We start from the raw sequence: 27,643 nt of genomic DNA on the forward strand, positions 1-27,643 counted from the left end.
TACTAGTTTCATTTTGGTTGCGTTCTAATATCAAATTTTATAACTGAATGTGTGAGATGGTAATATGAAAATCAATATGTTAAACCAAAACAAAAGATTAAGATTTAATTTTAAAACTTAATCCCTTTGTTGAATATAGTAAGTTATTACTTAACTCGATCAACCTGTATGGTTGGTGAATTTGAATTCAAATTATTTACAATTTTTAATGTGCATGGTTTAAAAATAATGCCAAAGGATAAAGAAAAAAAGAAGTAGGGGAGAGTGGGGTCAATTGTAACATTTTTTACTTAACTATTTTTAACTAGCAAAAAATCCAATATATTATTAGTATTAATTGACAGACGAGTAAAGTAGACTATCCTCTACTAGAAAAAAAATACCTTATTTGAAATGTTATTATATTAGTTATTAACAATTTTTGATAGTCGTGCACTTGTTACAATTGTCCCCACTTACGGGGTCAATTGTAACAGTTCATAAATTCAACTAAAACGTAGTTAATTATACATATTATCATAGTTGTGATATATTTTTTTATTGATCAAAATAGTAGTGATATTTCAGGAGTAAAAATAATAATGAGCAGAGACCTAAAGTGTTAAACTTTAAGGGGTTAGAAATTTTAATTTATGCTGCGAAAGGTGACAAATAAAATAATGCACATGCAACATAATATAAATGATATGGGAAACTATTGGTGGTTCTTTAAGAGTTAAGTAATGGTTTGTAAACATCAGAAATGGGACCTAAGGGGTTAAACAATTGCAATTGAAATTATAAATTTTATTTTCAGCTGTTACAATCGTCCCCTTACTTATTGTTACAATCGTCCCCAAGACGCTATTTCAGCTTCATTTGTTAAAAACAATGCTAGTTAATTAGCAAAACTAATCTTTTTTTTGAAATGTTAATTAAGGTGTCCACTTACATATTCGGTTAATAATTTTTATTTGTTTAAACAAAATTACTTCGTTACAATATAATATTCTAATACCAAAAAAAGTACTTACGTAGCGTGAAAATATCTTTTGTGATGTAACTCTTTCAAAAGTACATTAAAATGGTTGCCAGCAGGGGTGTACATGTAGATTTATTAAATACACCTCGTGAGCCACCTAGGAACCAAATCTAGAACCCGACACTCGAAATTTTTGCTCTGTTACAATCGTACCCTATTACAATTGACCCCACTCTTTCCTACGTACAAAAGTACAGAAAAGATTGGGAACACGAAAAGCAGTTTAAAGGTAAATTAATAGTACAATTGTTCATCCTTTTTTTTTTAGTCATAAGCACATAATTAATTTGTTGATAATAAAATATTGAAAGGTATTAAAGCCATGTTTTCTATACATTATTTAACTTTTGTACTATTTTTTAATATCTATACATTAAGATAAGAATTTTGAGTTTTTTTAAAAATTTTTAGAGGATTTTACAAAGCCATCTGGGGGTGAACGGTTATCGGCACCTGGCAACGCTGATATTCAGTATTGTGATGTAATGTTAAAAAATTTATTAAAAACAAGTAACAAAAAAGGTTTTCTAGTTTCATATTGTTTTTTTTTATTAGTAAAGATTCAATAATTAATTACTTTAATCTAACTAAAATCGGATTTCAATGAATTTAGTATATCATTAACGATGTTATTTAATGCTTTATTACGAAAAATGTTTTTAAAAAAACGTAACTATTTATTTTGTGAGTTTATTTCAAATACGGAAAATATTCAGAACTCACAACATTTATTTATATATTATTATTATTTTAAGTTTAGTTCAAGCATGTATAAATAACCAAAAATGATTATTAATTATTATTTCAAGAATGCAAATCGTTCAGAGACCATAACCTTTTTTAGTTTCTTTCTAAACTACAGGATGTGTCACGATTCCTGCCGGAGTTTGGAAGGTTTACAGCAAACAAAAAATTACCAATGCACCAATAAATTTTATTTCACCAGATTAAGAAACTTTGCAAGTTTTTTTCCTCAAAAATGTTCAATAGGGGAATCTTTTGTGAAGCGCCAGACTTAAAGTTTTAAGTCAAATATTTGCCACATTCGCAGCAACGTACCACGATCAATGCTAAAGAATGCGATTGTGCATTATTATATTACGTCACATGTGAATTACATTATGTGTCATCTGTTTCTACGTCTATCTTATGTTTTGAAAGCTCTTCAAAATGGTGAACGGAAAAAAAAGCATAGTTAAAAACAGCCTGGAAAAAAAACTGAAAAAAAACCCTATACTATTAACATACTATTTAACCAAATGATTATGATTCTTCAATAATTTTAAAGTAATTCTAAATCTCAATAAAAAGCTTATTGCATTGCGACATAACAATACACAAATAATACTTTTTCAACTAGTTTTTTTTAAAAGTAAACTGAATAAAAAAATGCTTAATCATTTTTATTAATATTTTTAAATTTGTCGAAAGATTAAAGCCTTAAGAGACAAGTGTTGGTAGATAAGTTATTTATATGAATATTATGAAATTGCATTTATAGTTAAAAATATCTAAAATATAAAAATTTCGTTTTAGTCAGCTTCAAATTAAGTTTTGTATACTATTTTTTTTAAAATGTAATTGCACTAGTATAATTATTACATTAAGGCCTGGTAGGCAGGGCGCTGGGCCCATGTCCGAGAGTTCGTGGGTTCGAACGCAGCCAGCCGAAGACTCCCCGTGTAGTTGGTGACTGATGCATGTAAAAATTCTGTCGAGTCGCTAAGTCCTCCATGTTCCCATAACAAATCAATACCTCTGGGGATACTGGATTGGAGATCGATCGTCCTCTGATTCAGGTCAAAATTACGATCTGTGGATGAATGAACAGGTGTGACGTATGATGTGGCAGAAGTCGAATTCTTGGCCATAGATGGCGCCACTGAAAAACAAGAATCGCACACTCTGCCTTAAATTTGCTCGGTTTCACCTAGCAGGCTTGTCCGTGTGGCAAGTGGCATTAGAAACAACCATAATTATTACATTATATTTGGATTCAATGGCTCGAATCGAACCAGACGTTAAATATTTATTACAATTAATGAAGTGTTTTTTTTAGAGCATTTTTTCTGTGATTCTTCACCCAGGTGTTTTATTCGTAATTACTTCAATGCATAGAATGTCAATATATTTTGTTACGTGGTTCCCTTACTGAGCGACCTTCTTGTAAAGACTTAAATAACAGCATCATTAAGACTTAAGGCTCTTTCAGATATCTGCCGTACATAAATCTAATTAAACTTATTTAAGTACAAACAAATTTCCGTGAATTAAGTTTAAAATGCGTTACAGAACTACCATTTACAAAACGTTTCGAATCAGAGTAATCGCTCTTTCGTACGAAATTATTTATTTCCACTTACTCTTTTAAAATAAATGAAAATAACATAGAAAGATAGTTTAAGTCTGACAAAGTAATTGAATAAACAACCTAGATATAAAACTTAAAAATACATCGAATAGCATTTGTATCCAACAGACGTTTGCCTTATTTTGATTTATCTGAAAGATTAACATCCGTTCGGCAATTTCTCACAATTTTTACGTTTAATGTGGAGTAATTGAAATTTCATTGGATAAGAATCTAACAGCTATTGATTGTGACATTTAAAATATTGCTCGAAATCGAGGAAATGATTTCTTGTTACTAAAAGTGCATCTTTTATCTTATTTGCCGAAACTCCATTTATTTTATTTCCGTTCTAAATCGGTTCAAGTTTTAGTTTAAAATATTAAGTGGAAATTTTAACAGCTTCACTTACGGAAATTACTTCCGAAGATTGAGTAAGTCGAGCATAAATGCTTCCGGCAGTAAAAATAACTTCATTTAAAAAATGACATTACTGCATCTAATATTTTAAATAAACGTTTTAGCACATAGTTACATTGCAATTCCTTTTTAGATTATTTGAAAATTCGAACTTCACTTGTTATGTCAACTGAAATAATGGAATTTCGCTCATATTAAAAGCAGTTGTTGTTTATCTGCAAAATTTAAATTCCAGTAATAAATTCTTTTGAATACAATTTAGTAGTTCACTTTTAATCTCAAGCAATTTGTTACTTTAAATGCGAGCCATAACATAAATATGATAATTATAAAAAGTTGATAAATAAGATATTAGATAAGAATGAAAAGTTTAATTAGGGTTATTTCTGTTTATGTTTTATTTTTATACTTTTAAATACATTTGCAAAAACGTTAACTGAATTATTCTAAAATGTGTTTTTCCTTTTATGGGCGTAGGCAAAACAAAATTATTTAAGGCTAAGAGTTGCAGTAAACCCAAACCTTTCAAAATTACTCAATCTGGCGTAAAATATCCTCAGAGGTAGACGGATCATTAGTTGGAGTCAGCTTGGCGTCAAGTTACCAGTGGGAGGTTATCGTGGTTTTCCTCTCCATGTAACGCAAATGCTGGTTAGTTTCATCAAAAACTCCTCCACGAAGGCAAATTTCTCCCAATACTTGACTCAGGAGTTCCCTTGTCTTCTGGATTGGGTTCAAAATAAGAAGGCTACAGAGTTAAACATTGGTAGTCGTAAACCCAAAATTGAGTTGGCTGTTCAACGACGGTTATAAAATAAAGTTCCCAATGTGGGCAGATCATGGGTTAAGAGTACCAACAGTGGAAGGTATTCCTCTCCATTGCATCGCAAATGCGGGTGAGTTTCATCAAAAAGTCCTTGGTTATTCTTGATCCAGAAGTTCTCTTGTCTTCTGGGTTGGATTCAAAATTACAAGGCTACGGAGTTGAGCATTAATAATTGTAAACTCAGTTCGGCTATTTAACACCGGTTATAAAGTAAAATTACTCATACTTTAAAGTTTAAACAGTTTATAAATTATGACATTATTTGGTTACGTAATTTACTAGCTTTATTTAATTTAAAATTTTACTTTCATTTTTAAGTGTATTAAAATGTTAAGGTGTTAAAACTTTATTGAAAAGAATATTTGTTCCATTGCCACCCTGTAAACCTTTGTGTCATATTTATTTGCACATTTTAAAACGTCGTTTACAAAACTAATGAACAATGCTGATTATGACAGTATAAGAAATAAATGAGTATATTCAAATAAAAATATACGTTTATTTAATCCATATGCGCTCCTATACCACTTAGCCGATTCCAGTGAAATTTGGTAAATTGATAGTGAGAAGCATTGAGAAAATGAAGATATCGATATTAGATAACATACACGCTCGCATTCTACTCCGAACAATTAGAGCTTAATGTGTGGAAAATGAATTTTCTCCTATTATTAGTTGCATACGAAGTGGAGAAAATATTTGATCTCTTATTAGTTTAAACATTATTACAGCTGTGGATGTTAAAAATTTCTCAGATAAATCTAATTTGTAGCTACTCAAAAAGATGCTAATAAAGTAGATTCGGAATTTAACAGTGAAATATTTTTTCGGTCTATAAATTTATGTTTTTACAATATTTCTAATTATTAGTAATAGCATAAGCATATTGTTACGTTTTTCCAAACTTGTCTTTTTTGGCAATTATGATTGCGAAATTCGTGAAACAGAACTACATATTAAGGATACTAAAAATTTATATTGTGTATTTCAAAGCATTTTCTGAGTAATTACTATGACTTACGTCATGAGTGGAATCGAATCAATATTTCAAATGCTTTCATTTAACCCAAAAAATAAGATACCATTTACAGTGATTCTGTTTGTGATTAGCAGTTTTAATGCAGTTAAGTCACCCAGTCTGTTAGTAGATCTACACTACGAATGGTAGATCTACACTACGTTGGAAGATCTACACTACAAAAAGAGCTTCCTAAGTTTCAGAAACACAACAAGCATCGGGAAGTAAGACTGAGACTGAAAACTCTAGCCTGTTTGTCTGCAACAATCATCCATCGTGGTTAGCAACAATATGATCAAGAAATAATATTGCACAGGCAATTTCAACATATGAAATTATAGTAACTCTTTTATTTGTTGTCAAATAGCGCATTCAGCCTTAAAATCACTGTTGAATATGCAAATTATTGACACAACAACAGACAATAACTAGAAAACTCTAAAATGGTTGAGTATTCCAATCATGATAGTGCATTATATTTGACAAATGTACTATGTACTAAAATGAGTTCATCATACACTAAGATTTGCAAGTATATAAGGAGCTCTTTTGTTGTGCACTAGTTTTAGTGTCGGAGGATTTTTTTAGAGATTTTAAAACTAATATCCCGTTTAACACCTTCTAATGAATTATTTTACCTTTTATAACCCGAGGGGACTTTTAAATCCCACTAATATTATTACCATAAAGAATTGAAACGGAACAAAATATCGCATCGGAACTTGTCTGTCCCTGTAAAATTACTACCGTTAATCATTTCCAGTTGACAACACTTGATTATTTGAATTTGAACATCATTTATAAAACTATTTAGTTATTGATATTTCATTCAAAGAATCCACTTTATGATTCTTCAATTTCATTACACAATTCTCAGCTTTCTAGCTCGATTAATTTTGCTCGTCTTTCACATTTTCAACTAGTTATAAAACTAAATATCAAGCGTTTAACTTTAATTTATATTTTTTAATGTGGTGTAAATCCCAAATTACAAATTTTATGAAAACTTAGGAAATAGTATTTTAAAAAAACATTTGCTAAAGTGTAAAATAGACATTATTTAATTGGACAAAAAAGTTTTGCACACATATTTTTCGCACCTTGGTAATTAAAGAGTTAATACGTGTCAAGAGTTTAAGGAGACACATATAGATTGACTTTGAAGTGAAGCATGCGTGTTCAACCACAACATGATGAATCCGCTGTACGGTTTGTAAAGGATTCATTATATAGTGAGAATAGTATAATGGCAATCGATGAATCACACGATGTATCACATTGCTAAACTTTTGTATAATCAAAGCAACTACTAAAAAATTGATTCGCAATCTTCGCCCAAACATTAAACAGAATAATAAAAGGTCATCAATGGTACAATGCTGGTTTCAATTCAGTAGCCGAAAATAAATGACGAGCCAAATATTTTAATATAATCTGAATGAAAATTCCTTTTGGTTTTGCAAAAATGTTTGTTAAATCAGGATAACATCAGAATAAAATTTTTCATCATTATTATTAACTTCAGATTATTAACTTCATTAACTTCTATTATTAATTAACTTCAGATTATTAACTTGAACTCGTTTTTCTAATTATATAGTTTGTAAAGAATTTCATTTCCATATAAATGACATTTCTGAAAACTCTCGTGATGATATTCCAAAATGTTATAACTTGACTAACAAAATTTACAAGAAACGCTGCAACCAGAGGAAACGATGACACCATAACATCTCTTTAACTTAACTTCATCCTAAAAATGCGTTGAATTTCGTGTTGATTATAATCAGTTAAATGAGTTTTTTCGTTTATTTGAATATAACTGTTTCTAAGAAATTTCTGTATCAACATGCTCGAGAAACTCCAGTTATGCTTGATTTATTCATCTAATTTGATCCTTTGTCACGTATATTGTACTTCATTTGGGAAAAGATTTAAGTGTCAAAAGTTTCATTATTATTTTTTACTTTCTTTTGTATCTCTCCTTCCTTCTTAAACTGTGACAGATGTTGTGATCATTAATATCTTAAAAGATTTTATCCTCACTTGTCGAAAAGAAAGCTCTGAAAACACAACAGATGTTTGGGCACATTATCTTTCTGTCGCAATTCGTGAAAAAATGTGTCATTATGAGTTTAAGTTTTTTTTTCTTTATGTACTTTCAAAATCAGGCTCTTAGCTAGAATTTTACAGAAAAAATATTTCCTTTTTTTCGAAAGAATCTTATTCCATCTTCCTCATTATTGTTATGCATATTTCTTTGAGATCTTAAGTTTTATATTTCAAAATTTTATTTAAGTAGTTTTTCTTCGATTTTTTAAGCGCAAAATAAAACCCATTTGAAATAATATGTTTTTTGCATGATATTTGAATTATGTATAATTCATAGCTTAAAATCAATATATAAAGGATTCTGCGTATGGTAAATTTGTAAAAGAATCATATTCAGAGGGAATACAAAATGAATTTACAAATGTTTAATCATATATGCTGTTCATTAGATTTAAATATGGGTATACACTTTTCAGTGTTCTACAGCTGTGTAACATACAGTTGCAAGCTATCTCACATTTTTTTCTGACAGATGCAATCAAATGATTGAATATGTTTACAATTTTCTGACCGATTTTATGAATTTAATACTAGTTGAATACGAATCTCTAATATAAATGTGTTTATATCTAACAAATCGAATTTTTGAAATCATTGATTTTAAAATAAAATATTCGAAGTAAAATCAACTATTTAACATGATTGTTTACAAATATAAAAAGATGCAGACCTTTTTTTTATTTAAAAAAAGAGGTCATTTGTTGTTTCATCTTAAAAAAGGCCTCTAAAACTAGTAGTTCTGTTAAATGGTTAGTCTCTTAAATAATTATAAAGGAAAGGTTGATAAAAGAAAAGGTTTTGTACTTTCTTAATTTTTTTTTTATAATAATGTGCAACTATAGAAATTAAATATCGCGTACATTAGACAACATACATTTTTGCAAGTTAAAACAAATTCCAAGTTGCTTATTTTCTTGACGAACTACTTTATATGATAAATGGATACAGTCCATAGCTTAAGCTTTTTAAAATTATAAAATCAATTAAAAATAAAATAGTTTTAAATTTATGTTGCTTTTAACATTTAGAAACAGTTAGAATATAAAATAAACTAGTTTAATTCGATATATGTAAAATAAAGTGCTTAGTTTAATCCGTATCGAATGACAATTTATAATTGATTCCCTGAAATAAGAAACGACTATTTCGAAGCAAATAGCGGATTCCTTCAAACAAAATACTTTGAATATGCTCTTTTACCCATTATGTTTCTTTTTAAAGCGTTTATATGTAAATTTTAATGGATTCCATTTATTTGAAGTCTTTTCTATACCGTATCTGCTTCCATTATGTGTTATACTTTTTTTTATTTTACTATTACTGGTACTTTTATAATTCAGAGAAGTTATTTATAGTTTATAGAGAAATATTAGCCAATAACGGAAAACTAATAATCCTCTTTGACTAACATATACTAAATGACTAGAAACTGGCAAATTATTTAAAAATATAACAATTTGATAACAGAGAACTTATCAAAATATTTTTGCAGTTTTCTGGCAAAACAATAATATTTTGCTTAAGTAATCGCATAAGTTTTCACATTTTTCTAAAATTTGCATAATTATGTTTGTTTTCTATGTTTGCATAATTTTATTGATTTTTCTATACAATTGCTACTTCGGTCGATAAAGTTTTTTCTATGCCCATGTCAGACAATCTGTTTACACAGTGAAAAATATTAGAACTCTAGTTTTGCCAGTACTTTTTCTGCAAATTGAGAAATTCCAATAGAGTTTTGGCATATATATATATATATATATATATATATATATATATACAACAAAATAAATAAATACAAGAAAACGCGAAGAAAGTTAAGAAAAACAATAATTGCGGAAAATTAATAAATAAAACAAAACATTTTTGCGGATATAATCGTGTGGGCTGATGAAAAGATTATATCTTTTATTTTCCGGATTTTTTAAAAAAATTTCATCCTTTTTTTTTCCAGTTGTTTGTTATTTTTATTTTGCATTTTTATTTCCCTCCCTTTTTCATATGTCTATAATTTTCCTTTGTTTTATCTTCATTTTGAACTTAATTAAAAATCGGTGCAATACGTTGTAAATGCTACCCAGAGATCGCTAATAAGAAAAGGGATGGCTGTGCAATGTAGTTCTTTTCAACTGAATATGGTTCAATTATGAAAAAGATGTTTAACCTTTATTTACTCTTAAGTTTTTAGAGAAGATTGGAAAACAAAGCTACATTACTTTCAATTTTTTTTAACTTTATTACCGTTGTTGAACAGCCGACCGAACTCTGAGTTTACGACTAAAAACGTTCAACAGCGTATCCTTGTAATTTTGAACCCAACCCAGAAGAAAAGGAACTGCTAGATGATGTACTGGAACACACTAGCTTTTATGGAGGACTTTTTGATTGAACTCACCAGCATTTGCGTTACATGGAGAAGGAAACTACGAAAACCTCCATGGTTAGCCCGATGGGAAGGAGATTCTAACCCATGATTCATTCTAACACCCAGGATATTTTACTTCAGCGCTTTGCTCGCTGCGAGCCGAGAGCAGAATTCGGATTGACCAGCCATCGCTGGGTTGTTGTTGTTGTTAATTTACGTCGCACTAGAGCTGCACAATGGGCTATTGGCGACGGTCTGGGAAACATCCCGGAGGATGATCCGAAGACATGCCATCACAATTTTGATCCTCTGCGGAGGGGATGGCACCCCCGCTTCGGTAGCCCGACGACCTGCGCGCGAAGTCGAGCACTTTACGGTAGCACAGTTTAACGAGGACCAATACCGCACACCCTCGGTCCCTACGCAGACTGATCCAAGTGGGTCACCCACCCGCACACTGACCGCAGCCAGTGATGCTTGACTTCGGTGATCTAATGAGAACCGTGTCTTAACGATCAGTCCACTGCGGGACCAGCCATCGCTGGGATTCGAAGCTGTGTCACTTCGTTGGAAGACCAACGCTCTATCCTTTGAGCCGCCGCAGTTTATGACTCTCAAATGACATGATTAGGAATCGAACCTGCGAAAATTGTTTATGAATAAGCTAACACATTATCCTCTGCATCATAACGTCACAAAATACAGCCGGATTTAAAATCAGATGAAATTCTCAACAAAATAAACAAAAAAAGGACTAAGTATTTTTAAATTTTCAATCCCCAAGACATTTGAGTACGTTTAATATTACGCATCCCAAATACTATTTCACCTCATGAAACGATATCCTTGCAAATCTAATACAAAAACAATGGGATATTCTAGAATTCCAAATCTCTGCTAACGTTTTCTCCATCATCGCTTGGAATAAGCATTGAATATTCCATTTCTTGAAACGCCTACACGGTTTTGATTTTTCAGTATGTACTTTCGGATGAAGTATTTTGTGAGATCAAATAAGGATTTGAAAGGATAATAAAATAGCTTTTTGGCACAACCGTAGAGAAACGAATGTAAAGAGAATAAAATATTTCTTCCTTATTTTGGAGTATTCAAACAGATAAATTTTAATCTAAATATATAAAGTTTCTCAAGTGTCATGCGGGTGTTTATTACGGAGATATTTTATATTACGTCACGTGGCATAGAATTTTTTTTTAAATAACTGGTGTATTTTAGTCGAATTATGCGATAAAAAATACGCTTACAGCGCAAATGCTTTAATTAACATGAGTGAAAGGATTTCTTCCTCTCTGTTAATATATTTTAATTGAAAAAAGAATATAGTACCATGTGTAATATACTGGATTTAAAATATGCTATGTCTTATGAAAAGTTTAACTTAAAGTGTTACAATTTAAAAATTATAATTTTTTTAAAATAATAATAAAATATTGTTTAAGATTAAGGAAATTTTTATTTGTATAATTTATGTTTATAATATTTAATAATAACTAATAATTCACATATTTGTAATGAATTAATCTTTACTAAAAAAAATTGTCTATTAAGCAGGATTTTTTTTAAGTTTCTGCCATCATGAATTGAGAGGAATAAAATAATATATTAAGAAAATTATAAAATGATTCCGTGTGTTTTAAATGGTAACCTTTGACCGCTTACTCAAAAGGGTACACTAAATAAACTGTAGTGTCATAGCCCTCTGAATTTGGTGTTCAACAACCCAAAGAAAATTGCGTGAAGAATTATTGTACACTCTAATTATTGTAGTTAAATTTCAACACAAATAATTGAGAATGCTTTAACTATCGCGCATATTACACAATTCGTGAATTTTCGCAGCCAAAAAAAAATTTTGGCGTAGTTAGTACGAAGAATATAGTAAGGAAAAGTTCAGTTCTTCGAATACTTAACTAAAGAAGGTTACTGCTCAAAGTGGCATGCTTTACCAGAAAAACAACATACAGGGCGAGGCGAGCAACTATAATGGATATTGTAATAGAATATCAAATTATGTGAATTAATTGTTGTTCTGTACGTTGTTACACATAGAAAGAAACACAATGTTCACCGTTACAAAATGTTTGTTTTTAGTTGCGTAAAAATGGCTGTTTTTAAACAACATTCAACTGTAAATAATTTTTTAAATTTTTAATTTGTATCAGTTCTGTTAAGCCTAACACAAATTTGTTTTAATATTCTCTTAGTTTTCTGTTTGTTTAGTTATAATACGGATTTTATTTTGCAAATTAGTGTGTGTATACTTCCTAAACTAACTGTTCTTACTTTAAATTGCATCGTAAAAATATCTTTACTTATTGTTATTTTAAATTTTAACTTTATATAACCCTAAATACAACGTATAACACATATATCAAACCCATAATCAAATATGGTAGTGAGGTCTTGATTTCTGCGGCAAAGAGTAGTATTGACAAACTGGAAAAGGCGCAAAATAAAGCACTTAGGGTTATTGTTGAAGCCGTAATAACTACCCCAGTCACACCACTGCAACTGTATACTTCCAACGCTCCCATCAACATCGAAAATCAAAAGCAGGCAGTCGGAAGTTACATCAAAATGTTGACCTCACACAGAGCAGAGTGGATTCTAAATCAGGAACCTAGTACTCTCAAAACTCACGTTTCACCAGTAGAAATATGTCAAAACATACTTCAAGATCTTACATTCTTACTGAAAGCACATATGAAATTATCAACCCACTTGAATATGTAGACATCGAAAACAACTTGAGTGTAGGGAACTTTAGGAAAAACGACAGTATCGAGGCAGAGCTGAGGGCAACTGCGTTGCAAATGATCTGCGAAAAATACCCGGAAAGCGACTGTCTACATGTATATACCGATGGATCTCAGATACAAGATAGATCTGGAGCTGGTGTTTTTTGTAGACTATTTTCCCAAAGCGCCCCCGTGGGTCATTATATAACCAATTTTGATGCAGAGATCCAAGCAATTTATCTGGCATTACAGAACCTGAAAACAAGATCTGATGAGTTCCTAAGGGTGGTTCTATTGGTAGACTCCATTTCTGCAATTTAAGCAATCACAGAAAACCAATGTTTTAAAACTGAGCTGTTAAACGAAATTCAGCTCGATATAAACCTCCTCAAGGAAATGAATAAAACTATAGTTATACAGTGGATCCCTTCACATATTGGTATCGAAGGCAATGAGAACGCAGATTATCTGGAAAAAACGGAACAACTATGCCTCCAGAAATAACAACCGTCACACCTGATACTCTTAAAAAATACGTTATGAAAAAACAACGAAATAAATAATTATGATTTAACTATAAAATCAAAAGGCAAAATATGGGAAAATATTTAAGACAATTGGTAATTTCTCTGTTACCAACTCCGTAAAGAAGCAGTAACCCATTTTAGGCTTAAAACAGGCCACGATTGCTTCTCAGAACAATTATATAACATAAAAATTCTCCCCAGTAAGACATGCCCAATTTGTGACGCAGGTGTATTAAACTCTAATCTCCTCTTGTTGTGTAAGGGACTAGATAAGAACTCCCAGAAAAGTGGGAATGTCTCTAAATTGTATTGGGACGCAAGAACTCTCATAAATTGTCACTAACTTTACCTTTTTAATGTTAATGTTCAAAATTTTGTTGAAATGTTTATTGATTCAAATGTTTATTGTTCTTGTTTGTTCACTTTACCTAAATTGTTGAATTGTTTCTTTGTTATTTTTCTGCTCCTTTGTGATGCATTGAGCTGTCAAATTTTCTGGATTGAATTCCTAATAAAGCCATATGAAACACATTTTAACTTTATTTCATATCAAAATTGAGGGTAACTGCTTTACGCTAAAAGTAGCGAAAAGGAACATTTCTGTTATTTCACAGCTGAAACTCCATAAAATTATCTGGGCGTTAGACTAAAATACTTTTGGTGAAACAATTTTTTAACCAATTTTGGTGTTAGGAGTCAATAAAAAATTTTACAGTAGTGGTTGCGTCATCCAATTCAGCCGAATGTGGTTATTAAATGATACGAAAAATATTTAACCCTGAAATAATATTCTTTCTAATTTATCATTTTCTTCATTAAAAAGATTTCAGGCTAATAGTATGTGCATTAACGAATTTAGAACAATAAAAATAATAGGTTTAAACGAAAAAAACAATAAAAGAACTTTAAAAACAATGCCATTTTCTCCATTTTACTTACCTTCATCGATCTTCCGTCTAGTACTTTGAAATTAATTAACCATCTTAAGGAAGCTAAATTGGATAAGTTATCACTTCAATTAACTTTTAATTTTTAAATGCCGGTACTTTACTCAACTTAGTTTCCTGCTTGCATTTCGAGTTTGAGTTTAATCATCTTTTCCAGAAAGCTGCTTGCTCAGATAACGAATTTTACCGTGAATGAAAATTTAGAGCATGATGTATAATTTAGGTTTTTAATTACGTCTAATATAAAGAGTGGTTATAAAGGAAGATTAATAAAAATGACAGTCTTTTTGAATATTATTACTTAATGTGGTAAAAAAAAAGTAATTTTTACTTTGCATGGGATTTACGAGAGAAATTTAATAATTAAAGTTTTACTTTAAAATGGTCGTAAAATAAAAACTACTGGACCAAATGTGATGGAACTTGGTGATAGTTTAAAGAAGGTTATGGAAATTTATTTTCCGCGAAAAAAGAAAAATAAATAAATAAATAAAAATAAATTTTAAGAACTCAGCACCAAGGGGGAAATGACATTGAATGCAATATTGTTAAACAAACAAGATATCTTTTAAAAATTCGTTTAATCGTTTCTTAAACGTGTTACAAAGCATGTTCCTTGTGTGGCTTCTCCCATTTTCCGAACGCAAGTTAAATTATATTACAGTATTCTGCACAGTCTTGGAATATCAGGAAGAATGTTACTGACAAGCCGGTGTATCGCATTTTTAAATTCCATCAAATTTTTTCTAAAATTATCACCATAAGTAGCGCTTTTGATATAACCCCATAGCCAAAACTCACAGGTGTTGAAATCTGGCGACCGGGGTGGCAAGAAGTGGGGAAATTTTGGCTTTAATCTGTTCATTTATAAAATGTTGCTTCAGTAACTGTACGACACGTGTACCAATGTGCGGTAGGCCCCATTCTACAAAAGAATCTATAATGCCACGTTGCTGGAGTTCACAGATCACACATTGACGCTAAGAGAGCAGCAGTTACAGGTGCATTTAGCAGGTCCAGCTGTCGACTGCTCTTCCAAGAAAAACGGTACAATTATGAAACTAGCTGTCATACTACCAAGCGGTGACTTAAGAAGAATGCCATGGAACTGGGTAGATAACACGAGGGATTTGTTTGATCCAGATCCTGCAGTAATGGGTGTTGACATTGCTATTTGGGTAAAAATAGGCCTGATTTGTCCACAATATATTCCATGGCTATGTTCGTAAGCTTCCATGTGGGCAAGAAATTCCAATGCGAAAGATTGTCTTGCTGCAGAAATATGTTTGATTTTGTATGAGTAGAACTGCAGCACTTTGCGGGCAATTTTATATATCTTACTGCATGGTGCGTGGATTTGACGTGAGAGAGCCCATACCGTGTGTTCAGTGCAGTTAATATCACTTATTATATTTATAATCTATCTTAATTCTCTTACTGCTTCAGCAAAAGCAAAGAGTTGTGCTTCACATGTTGAGAGTCCAAAATTATTTTTTTCTTGCTTTTCCACAAGATCACAGAATAACCTAATATAACATAATAGAATAACTACACACCTTGAAAAGAACAAACCAACCTCGCCGTTTCCCCAGTTTGTTTCTTCACTACAGTTAAAAAATCCAAATTCTTTATCATGAAACGAAACTTTATCTTTTGAGCCGTTTAAGTATTTCAAAACCTTCCTTGCCAAAATATAATGCCTTTTCTCAGGACGTTTATTAAATTGTAATAAATAATTATTTACAAAAAAAAAAAAAAAATTGGACGTGTTCTGATTTTTTAAATATAAAAGTTCACAGACAATTTCCTTATTTGGCTGTTTGAATAAATCATCTGTTGGATTAAAACAACTATCCACACCTTTAATTATAGGAAGATTAGTTCTCTTACATTTTTCTAGATTATAATTGTTAATTAATGATTCAATATACAGAATTTGTGATAAACTGATTCCGTTTTCATGTTTCAAAACTTATATCGCAAAAACTTTAGAATTTTCAGTAGTTTCATTTAAGTCAAATAATTGTTAACGTTTAAAGATTACATCCGTGTGGTTGGGTGGCGCAGTTGGTTTGTCGTCGGCCTTCTGAGCCCGAGTCTGCCGGTTCGATCCCCGGCCCAGACACCGGATTTTCGGGATGCAGAAAATCCTCAGCGGCCATGTCATATGATTATGCGGCATGTAAAAGATCCCTGGAGTACCTCATTGGCTCTTGGCATTTCCGGCAAAATTAAATTCCTAGTGCACTTTAGCATCCAAATAGAGTCTCGGTGCTGCCATCTAGTGTGGCAGAAACTAGACGTCCAAATTAACATGACCAACGGTATCTCACCCATTGTAGTGATCCTGAAAGAATGGATACCACCTCTGGAGAACGCACTAGGTCTGCTCATCGGCAAGACCGATTGTGAAGCTCATTGGAAATAAAAAAAATAAAAAAAGATTACATCCTCGCATAATTAAGAACTGTCTTCAGCGTTAACACAACTATCTAAAAAAATCGGTTTCGTCACTTTTAGTAAATACACTATAAACAGATGTAAGTTGGTTGAGGCCTACCTATTTCGGTTCTATTTTTTTAAATTTAATATGCCAATTTCTATCAGACTGAGGTAGACGATATAAACTGTAAACCTTGTTCTTACCATATTCTTCTTCAATAAGGAAATCCATGAGGAATTTCCATGCATACAGTTTCTTCAATGCCTCGATGTAAATAAAGAGTTTTAATATCAAAAATTTCATAAAGCAAGTTTTGCAGATAATTCTTACCCTAAGTGGTTCAATGCTTACAAGTGAATATAATTTAGAATAATCGACATTTTTAATATTATATCCTGCTGCAACTAATCAAGCTTTAAAAATTTCTTTGTCATTTACGTTTTTATTTGTATACACCCATTTACTCTTGATTATTTTTCTTTATTTGGTCAATCAACTAACTCGTAAACCTTATGATTATTCATAGAAGGAAGTTCGTTTCTCATAGCGTTTTTCCATTCCAAACATATATCGCTATTTATCGCTTGATTAAAATTCATTGGATTGGGCGAGCCTTTCAAGTCTAAGCCCACGGATATTAGTTTTTAATCCTTTCTGCACGTCTCATAACGAAAGTGTCGTTTTCATCTTTTTACAAGTCAGCTGTTTCCACAAATCAGCATGATTAATCCGATTGCGGAAAAAAATTTTAAGTTTCACTTTCGATTAGAGGTTGTAATTCGTTAAGCTGGGTGGTCAAATCCCTTTTATTCCAATCATAAGATTCGTTTCTGTTTGTTAAAAATGTACTATCTTTTATTGATGCATCAAATTTAATGATTCTCATCTTCATTATCATATTTCTTAATTATCATAAATCCGTACTTAATTATCATAAATCCTGTATGAGCGACTGTCTATAGAATAACCGACGGAAATTCATTGCTTACCAGGAACTGAACATTTTTTATATCGGAATTGTTTAAGAATATGGAAATAAGTTACCCATCCTAAAGTTTTTAAGTAACTTACTTATGGCTCTTTTTCTGACCATAATTTAATCAGAAGTTTTTCTTTGTTTTTGAGCAGAGTGAGAAATGTGAATGCTACAGTTTATGGCTTTGGCCCAAAATTTTAATGGTAATTCGTCGTGCTCTCATAATAATGTTCTAACTCTTTATACGAGAACTCTTATAGTTCATTCGGCTTTGCTGCTGCATTCAGAATTTTAATGAGCAGTATTTTGATGAATTATACACCAGATTTTTCTAAGAATTTATCCGAATCATTATTCATAAATTCAAATCCATTTTCTGTTCTAAAACATTTGGTTTTGTTATTCATTAAGTTTTTATATATTTCTTTTAAATTATCAATTCATATTCAACACTTCATATTTATGCTTAGGAAAATAGATTCCAGAATGCCATAAACAAATACCAAAAAAATTTAGAATTACCCAAAAAGTCAGAATTAATTGGCCATACTAAATCAGCATGAACTAATTCTAAAATAGAACTACTTTGATCAACATTTATTTTAGGATGATTTTTACGAGTTAATTCAGTTGTACCACACAATATACAGTTGAAAATTTCGAAATTTTTAACATTCATGCCAATTATATTTTGCATTTGAGACATATTGCTGGTTCAAAACTAAAACGACACATCTGCAAGCGTATTATGCCTGCAGATGTGTCGTTTTAGTTTTGAAGCAGCGATATATTGTGGATTTAAAAGACATAGTCTTTTGTGCCAAATATTATAAACATCAGAAATTTTTACTACATTGCATTCATAGCATCAGTAGAAATTATGTCAAAGTTCCATATTAATTTCAAAACGGTCATTTACTATAGCTTTGAAAACAATATCATTATACTTACCTAAAACTGAAATATTATTATTCTCACCCAATTCTAATTTATAAGCGTTATCCATTAATTCATTGTAATTAAATTATTTTTTAAATCTGGAACAAATACAACATCTTTAATAGTAAGAATATTTTTACTGTCGTTAGCAAAAGTTAACGACACTGTCATTTTACAAAGTTTACTGTCGTGTTTTACCTTTTACAGTTCCTATTCCCTCAAACTTTAATGCTGAGTTCTTACCTGCCAAGTAAACTAATCCATTTTTTTTTAAATTTTAATTTCTCAAAATGGTTTTTATTTTTTGTCATGTGTGAAGACACAACCGAATCAAGGAGACTAATTTCATTATCTGTAGCATTATTATTGTAAAAATTTAAACTACTCAATAATACTTATTTTGCTTCTTAATTAAAGGTAAAATTACCTTACCTGTAATTTCTTTTGACGCTTCTTCAAGTTTCTACTTCTCGGGGAGAAGACGGACAGCTTTTCTTTCGCTTTAAAAGATCGCTACTCATGAAAAATTGTCATTATTAAAAACAAACAAGGTCTGTTATTGTAGGAATTAACTCCTGTCCATTTTTTGAAAACATCTAATATTTAAACATAAACGTAACAGACAAGATTAAACGAAGCATTTATATTTTGAAAATGAACAGAACATTTCAACCTCCTCATTTGGAAGCGATCATTCAACTTCTGCTTTACTTACAAACTGCGGTTACGTCACAGTTACGGTTAAACTTTTAAAGTCAAATAATTCCATGGTGTTTCTTGACAGCAATGATTAGAAAATTCTTGTTTCGCTGTAAGCGCAAAATAATTGGAGTAAGTTTTACTTTGAATATCATCACTGCTAGCCAAATCAGCGTTTGAGTACTATCTTCTGTTTCAAAATCAGTTGAAACGAGTTTATTTGTGAAATAATTTTAAGCAATATGATTTTGCTTACAAATTAGGCGAGTTAAATTTATTTTCAGGTTTAATTTGGAATGCTTCACTTCTTCAAAAGTTATTCTGCTTTTTTAGCATGCTTTCTTCCTCTCTGATTATTTCAAGAACTTCGTCCAGGAGAGTCCACAAGCCCAAACAATGTAGTCGCTATACGTTTTCTGAGTCATTAATTTCGGTATTATTTATTTCAATCCTGTCGTGATTTTTCAATTCTCTATTTTTCCTGTGAATCTTCGTTTAATTTTTTCCTATAGATTTTTGACATTGTTTTCATTATCAAATTGTAAGCTCTGTTCATTCGATAAGGAAAGTTTCATAAAAGCCAAGGCATCAGCATTATTATTATTATCAGCATCGAACGTCCACTGCTTTTTTCTTTTGTTTTCGTACCGTTAAAGCAATCTTCATTAGGAGCATATTTTATTTTTCAGTGCCAATACTTGGCTGATTTTAATAGACCATGAATAGAAATTACTGCTGATCGGTAATGTAACGGATGACAAGTTTCTTTCCATGTTGAAACTCAAACGTTGGCTATGCTGTTACATAATCAGGAAATTACGACGCCATTATGTCGTAGATCTAATCGCAGCTCTCCTGCCATCTGTAGTGATGTTGACTAGTTGTTGAACAAAATATCTACAACTAAATAGTTCCATAGGTGCTGTCAACTAGTAATGATAAACGGAGAGTCATATTACAGAGACAGACAAGTTCTAATGGTACATTTTGTTCTGTTTCAATGCTATAGGGAAATAGTATTCATGGGACTTCAAGTTCCATCGGTGCATTAAGAGTTAATGATTTCTTAGATAACTTATTCGAGTGCATTAGCAATTGGGCATCAATCCGTGCATTTGTCATTTTGATCTTTTTTATCATATATAACTATAAAAATAGTTTGAAACTTCAAGTAAGGTTAAAAGAAAAAAGATAATTTACCATTTTTCTGTATCAATTTTTTGTTGAAAATAGAAACTTATAATGTAATAGAAACTCTGAAACGATGGTTCAGAGGTAAGGATTAAAGATCAGTGGATCTGATCCTTACTATACTGTAGTAAATGCGCTGAGCTACCAATGTGAAGAACGGGGGTTCAATCTCAGGTGTTAGTTTGATGTCCACTCAGTTTCTGAATGATGAAAGGAATCTTGTCTGAGAATTAAAGGTAAACGCTGTGCATTGTTGGCCACATCGTCACCGTTATGTCGTCGGTACCTACCTGTCCATAACGGATTGTTGTCAATCTTATCATACCAGAGTTTTAAAGTAACGTATTTTTAAAAAAAAATTTATTAACACATTCGCTGCCACTAAAAATGATATTTCCATCCTCTGAAGCCGGAGCATGTAACTTACAGAGAAGCCAACTGCTACGGACAAGCCAAAATAATTTAAAAAACGGTAAATAACTGCAATTTAAAATTTGCAAACATTTGAATAATTTCGTTAATTTTTAAAAGGTTTAACATGTCATAATTGTAATGAAGTGGTGAAATATATAAGCCTACTAATTATTTAGAAATAGTGGTGGATAAAAATCGACTAAATTGAATTTATTAAAACAAAGAATCACAATTGGGTATAATATAGCCTACGTCACAGGTTGTGTTGTTCCTACTAAATTTAACCCAAGAACGGCATTTTCTGCGAGCCTAACTTCAAGCCACAAGTAAACAAACGAAGTGTTCGATCGTTTAAATAGCTGCTCGCCAGATTTTATTGCATTATAAAGAAAAGTTATTGAAACTAAATACAACTAAATAAACAACAACAACTAAAAAAATAACAACAACTACTAATAACAATAACTAAATAAACAACAACTAAATTCCATTCGTTTAGCATTGCGTCATATGTTGTTCCTACTAAATCGAAGTAGTTGTGTTTTTTTCATGTTATACCCAATTGATAAACAACCACTTTAAAATATATATTTGCTGTGCGGAGCAAGTTGGCATCTCTGAACTTATCATAGTCGATCGACGCGCCAGCGAGTGGTCGGCATACCAGGAGGGGCCGCTCTCAAGCGCGTTGGTGGCAGCGAACGCGTTAAAATTGATAATCTAATCAGAAATAAGGATTTTGAATTTTTGCTAAAAAAATGCATGTGCAAGTTTTAAAATAATGATGTCATTCAGCACTTTACAAATAAATTTATATCTTTAGTCTTATTTACATTCATACAGGCACGTTATTCATGATTAATGTCCATATGGCGATACTATTTATATAAATATAACAGTATGAAACGATAAGTTTGTGTAACACACGTTTTAAATAAAAAATAATAGCGTGTTCTGAATATCTTATCTCGTGTACTTTCTTAGGTATTTATATTTTTCCTTTGTTATCACAAAATCAACTATTATGGTAAATGAAGTTAAATAATTGAACTTTCAACAATTAGGTGAAAAAACTGATTCTCTGCTTAATTTCAACTCAGAAAAAAATACAGAAAAAAACACTAAATAAACTATATACTTCGGAATACAGAAAATAAATTTACTTCAATAAAAAAAAATTATTTATTTTATCTTTTTTAAGTATAATCTATATATATATATTTCTATAATCTATATATATATATGATTGCCACTAAAAATGTCACATACCAAATCAAGCTGAGATGGTTCAACATATAGCGCTTTTAAAAACGGAAACTGAAATCACCAGAGAGAGCATTCTCACCAAGTGTGATCTGCTGATGACAACCTAAACAATATGGAAATGAATGGGGGGAAACTGGATCCTACCACGTGATTTTTCAGCCAATAAAAATGCTCCGACGACAATGGAAAACGGTGTCAGACCATTATGATTTGATGTTATATAAAGAAACGTTTTCCTATAATAAAAATTTTTTTTTAAAGTTTTTATATGGATTTGAATGATTGTTTTGAATTCTTAGAATTTTGTGCATTTGCAATGTACCTAAGTTAGTAGCGAGCGAAGCAAACCATATAAGATTGCGTAGCAATTTTCGAGGGTTGGCGGGCGTTAGCGAGCAGGGAGCGCAGCCCACTAGTAATTAATAAAAACTTTAAATTTTATTTTTAACATGAGATCTTACTGAAAACAGTTCGATACATATACTTCGATAAAAAAAGCATGATTTGTTTTATCTTTTTCTAGGTACAATAAATAATAATTGTTTTACATTTTTTTCTTTAACGTGAAATGTTAAATGATATAAATTCCATCTTGTTTTGTATTGCCTGTTTAGTGATAAGAAAATAAAAACTGCATCGTTAAAAGCTAATTACAGTAATTCTAATCAAATACTGCAAGTTAGCAAAATTATTTTGCAGTTTCGAGTTTGGAAGATTAATCAATTTTCAGCTATATTTTTTTTAAAATTATAAAATGCGCCAAAGCTGAAAGTACTGATATTCAAACGCAATGTTGTAATATTCGAGTATTATGCTATTTTACCCTCTTTAATATTCATTATCAACTGACATTACCCAGTGTAAAAGTTTCGCATTGTCTACCTGACATTTTAGTGTGTAACTGAACTACAATTTTCTCTCCAAACCTCGATAGTAACATTTTCGTGTTCAACATTAAAGGATATCTGATTTAAGCAATGTCTTTTGGGTATGCAGGACGATATTGATCCCCGCAAAACTGAACGAGATAGCGAGGCGTGTGTATCTGTCCCCTAAATGGAAATGCATCGAGGAAAACCAAATCCATGATTAATCCTCTCTAGAGGTATTCGTGATGTATGTCCTACCATCTCTCGACAGAAACTAAAGTATTTAAGAGCCACAAATATAGATGAGAATATAACAAAGAATCTCTAGATTTTATTACGAAGAATTATTATCATATTTGTAATATTAAGTTACGATACGATTGCGATAATATTACGAAGAATTATTAATATATATGTATGTTAACGTATAAACGTAAAGAATAAGTTCTATCAAGACGTGCTGTAGTTATTTCGTAATTTGTAATGAATTCTCTTATGTGTAAATTTTGCATCAAGAAAGTGTAAAATGTAATGGAAAAATATGGGTATAAAGAAAGAAAATTTACTATTATTTTCTAATCAAAAATTTTGCATATTTGAAAAATTGTTGCTCAACCAAAACCATGTAACAGTAATGTTTAAGCAATAAGTTAGCCGTGTTTGGAAGATATTATCTTTGATGCAAAAAAAGACTAGGTTGTTTTATGCCGCATTTCCTAATCATAGAGTTTTGCTATGTTAAATATAATATTTCTTACTTATTTTGACATAAATTAAAACGACACACTTAAAAAAAGAATGAAAAGTTTGTTTAATAAAAATTCTGCATCAAAGGGTTAAAAAGTGTTTTCCTGAACCGCGTACGCGAGGTTAAAAAAAAACATTGCAAATAATTCAAGAACAAAAAAAATGATTTTTATCAAATGTTGATTATTTTATGAACTATTTACAACGCAGAAAGCTAATTACAAACACATAGCTTAGGTACATTATGAATATTACTCTTAGACGACTTAACATTCGTCTAATGGACTTATGTTAAGATATCAACATCTTCTAAGTTTTTAAAAGAAATTAACTGGTCATCTTTTTAAATTAATAATTAAATTTCTTATTATTTTTTAAAGTTAAAAGTTTTTATGAACTTTTAAGAATTATTAATAAAAGGAATTTTAAACATTAATAGTATTTCTAAAGTGTTACAAAAGTTTTTTTTTCGTGTTGTGTAAGAGAGTGTCGGAACCAACTACCGCGGTTTTGCCAACATATATAAATGTAAAACTTTATTCTGATAACTAACTTGCAAACATTTTTTTTGTAATAATCTAAAAATAGTTTTTAAAATAAATCAATTAGTATTAATCAATAAATAATTTTAATAACTAACTAATACTTATGTTTAATTACAAAATTGATTTAATTAAAAATCAGTTTTACAACTGATTCAAGGGATTTACTAAATCAAATAATTAAATTAGTTAGTTTAAGTAATTAAATAAAACTTCATACGAAATAATATGTTTAATTGATTGCAGGTCTTGCTACAGCATTAGGCACTGGTGTATACGCCTTGATTGCTATTGCTGCTCATGATCACGCCGGTCCTTCTGTTGTTCTAGCAGTTCTCATGGCAGCAGTGACTTCATGCTTGGGAGGTAAATTTATTTTCATTTATTTTCTTATTTGTTCTAAAAAATTACTACAGAAAAATATGAATGGATGAACTCTGATAGCATAAAGATTCTTTAAAATATATAAAAGATTCGATCGAGGAAAGTAAATACGGTATATCCCAGTGTTTAAGTTGACTTTTCAAACCCCCAAAATTTCACGAAATCTGGGGGTTATAGTTGGATATCTGCTTATACACTGGTAAAAGTTACTTATAAACTGGTGATAAAGTTGGATATTTGCTTATACACTGGTAAAAGTTACTTATACACTGGTGATAAAGTTGGATATTTGCTTATACACTGATAAAAGTTACTTATACATTGGTGATAAAGTTGGATATTTGCTGATTATGAAATATCGATACAAACAATGAGATTGATATGAATAACTCTGTATCAATTTATCCTTTTCAAAAATTATTTTTAATATGTTACGTACTGTTACATACATATATACACCGAAGAGCCATTACATTATGACCACCCTGCTAAAAACACGTAGGACCACCTTTTGCCCTCAAAACTGCTAGCACCCGCCGTGGCATTGATTCCACAAGGTGCTGATAGGTAGTCTGAGGTATCTGCTCCAAGCACTCACCAACTGGTGTTGCAATTCCCTCTCATTGAGAGGGGGTAGCGTGGCAGCACGATTTTGGTTTTCCAAGTAGGATCACAAATGCTCTATCGGATTAAGGTCAGGTGAATTTGGGGGCCAAGACATGACTTGAAAGTCACTGGAATGTTCCTCGACGATTCTACCCTTATGACATGGTGCATTGTCCTGTTGGTAAACACCATCCCCCGCAGGAAAAACTGGGTGAACCTGGTCTGCAACTATGTTCAAGTAGCTTACAGACGTCAGGGATTGTTCTATGAGGATTATGGATCCTAATGCGCCCCATGAAAACATTGTTCCTGGGTGAGAAACCATGAAAACCTGGGCGAGCCCATTGTTGTAGATGGAGGGTGGTCATAATGTAATGGCTTTTTGGTGTGTATGTCATATACTGTCATATTAATTAAGCATTTTTTCACATACGTTGTTCTGCTGCTTAAGGGCAATGACTCGGCAGAGGAAGGGGAGGGACCTTGTCGTATATATTATCCGGTCAATGGTTTCTTCCACGCCTAAATGTACTCTGCCTGTTTGAAATCTGAATGAAACATCAAAAGTCCATTATGGATCCAGCTTTTATTTCAAAATGCCTCTTTAAATTGACATCTTTCGGTAATCAGGATGGACTGATACGTTCAGAAAAGGTCACGATGACTTTAGAGCCTTCAGAAGGACATACGTGTTCCCTTCCCCACACTCTCTGTCATAAAAAAAACTATCTCCAAATATATATATTTAACTAATCACTTTATCCGAATTCCTTCGTTTCCTGCATGCGCCATAAAGCTCAAATAGCGTTTGAGTAGGGGAAACAGTAACGCTGCGCAAAATCTCTCTATTTTATCTCTTTTAGTTGTCACAATCTACAACATCTTGCCTTGTCACAATATACATTAGAAAGTTAAAGATTATTTCAAAAGAGGCCTACAAATTAGATTAAAAAATAGTAGTCTTATAATGTAGTTCCTTACATCCTTCTAAGCCATTGAGGTATACCATATTCGTCTACTTCGGTCGATGCGCAGTAAATATTTTAACACTCTACGTGGACCTTATTTACACAATGACTTTTTTCATAAACCACTGTGTCTATAAAATTAGAGTTTGAGCTAATAGTAATAAAACTTTTTCATATTCGAAATCAGCGCACAAAACCATTTCGTAATCGGTTTACAAATTCTACACAACAAACAAAACTTTCTATTCAGCAGTTGAAACCGTATATTTTATAAATAAGCTGCAGTAAATCTGAGAAAGTGTGGATAAAGCTGAGAAGAAAGTAACTTTTACATTAAAAATTCTTACATCAAATTTAATTAAACCAAATTTCAAAAGAGCCGGTACCAACTTGAGTTATAAATAAAGCTGAACAAAATGAAAAAGCACCAATAATGTCCCATAAATAGGAATCGTATGTCTGCCATGGCCATAAATAAGGTTATAGCTATGAGTTATAGCCCATGTAAACATTTCATTCCTTTACAAAGCTGACCATAAGAAAATGCAGCAACGTGCACTATGATTATGCAAAAAATTTGTTTTATTTTTACATAAATTCAAACACTAACATGCAGTAATATTCTGATAAATCACACGCCAACTCTTTCAATTTCTCTATATGAGCCCATACCAAAATAAATATCCATTGATTAAGAAAATTAATTCAATTTCACGCATTTAAATAAATTTTAGAAAAAAGCTTTTTGATGAAGCTTTTTATCAATTTTTGATGAAATGAAACGAAACAAATTTGTGAAAAACAGTAAAGCAAAATATTAGAGATTGATTAAAACATATGTTTAATTCGTTATTTCGTAACAAGCAATTAAAATTAGATGCATTGAATTATTAAAATAACTAGAAACTGTTAATTTATCAAACAGTTTTAACTAACTTCAACCTCTTTAGGTATTGATTTATTTTAAAATAAATATGGTGAAAGTACTTTATTTTGTGCTTTTAGTTTTTAACTTTAAAACCATTTTAACGAACCGCTAATGTAAATATCAAAGAAAAATGTTTAACCGTAAGAATGGGTTCTTTCACAAATCTAAAAGCTTACGCGCAAGTTTACCCTCTTCCTTCACAAACATAAGAAGCTTAGACAGAGTTTTGTCAAACGTGCAAGGTGTATTTACTAATCCTCTGTTTAAACAATGGAAATAAATAGAGGCAAGGATGAAATCCTTAATGAAGTTTGCTATTCCTATTC

General features: G+C 31.1%; 1 protein-coding gene across 1 annotated transcript in view; it reads left to right on the forward strand.

Moving 5' to 3' along the window:
- The window catches only part of LOC107443084 (putative cationic amino acid transporter), a 111,710-nt gene that overhangs the window by 69,202 nt on the left and 14,865 nt on the right, over positions 1 to 27,643 (forward strand). Inside the window, exon 2 of the mRNA XM_016056833.4 lies at positions 24,678 to 24,797. Coding sequence (XP_015912319.3) covers positions 24,678 to 24,797 — 120 coding nt within the window. The remainder of the gene's footprint in view (positions 1 to 24,677; positions 24,798 to 27,643) is intronic.

Source organism: Parasteatoda tepidariorum, chromosome 9 (assembly GCF_982258835.1).
Source record: "Parasteatoda tepidariorum strain Cologne lab strain chromosome 9, Ptep-v5.0, whole genome shotgun sequence".
Taxonomy (NCBI): Eukaryota; Metazoa; Arthropoda; class Arachnida; order Araneae; family Theridiidae; genus Parasteatoda; species Parasteatoda tepidariorum.